The sequence below is a fragment of the Penaeus monodon genome, chromosome 24 (genome assembly GCF_015228065.2).
Source record: "Penaeus monodon isolate SGIC_2016 chromosome 24, NSTDA_Pmon_1, whole genome shotgun sequence".
NCBI classification, from domain to species: domain Eukaryota; kingdom Metazoa; phylum Arthropoda; class Malacostraca; order Decapoda; family Penaeidae; genus Penaeus; species Penaeus monodon.
Window position 1 is genome coordinate 19,794,143 of NC_051409.1, and position 621 is coordinate 19,794,763.

Genomic DNA, 621 nt, shown 5'->3' on the forward strand with positions numbered 1-621 from the left:
GCCCATTGCAACTTGCGCGTCCTGTCGTAGCTCCTGTCCCATGATGGTTCCGAATAATTCGTGAAAAGTAATTCCGTCTCTTCTGCAGATCCGGCGCAGTTCCCCCCGGGGAAGGCGTTCCCGCGACGCGAGTAGCTTGCCCGGGCGCATGAAAGTCAGATCGCCTAGAAAGAAAGAAGGAAGGGAAATATTTCGCTTGACGAAAGCAGACGCAGGTGACGCCTCGCGAGCCATGTCGATGTGACGTCCCGGCGCTCCGGCTCCGCGGGCGTCGGCGGGGCCGCAGACTCAGCACAGCCGAGTGTATTCCCACGCTAGAGATTCACGGCATATCAGGCTCAATATTGATAACTGTTATCACTGCAGCCAATTTTGAAGTTCGCGACCCCCGTCCCGGGCGCTTCCATGACCAAAGCGTGTCCCTGGAACGGCTTCTTCTCCACCCATCCTCGCCCGTACGCCCACGCCCTCCATGCTCAGCTCCTGCAGTCTGACCGAGCGAGGTGTCCTGCAAGCGCCCTACGTCAAAATGGGTAGGATGCCCCACATCCTCGACCTCCACCAGGTGAGTCCCCAGGGCCTCTCGCTTGTAGGTGCCCCGGGGGAGTGACGCTTATTTGA

General features: G+C 59.4%; 1 protein-coding gene across 1 annotated transcript in view; it reads left to right on the forward strand.

The window, feature by feature from the left end:
• Positions 1-150: 150 nt before the first annotated feature.
• Positions 151-621, forward strand: part of LOC119588641 (serine/threonine-protein phosphatase 6 regulatory ankyrin repeat subunit A-like) — a gene marked incomplete in the record, with an annotated part of 16,827 nt that continues 16,356 nt past the window's right edge. The window contains 1 exon segment of the mRNA XM_037937277.1: positions 151-565. Coding sequence (XP_037793205.1) covers positions 473-565 — 93 coding nt within the window.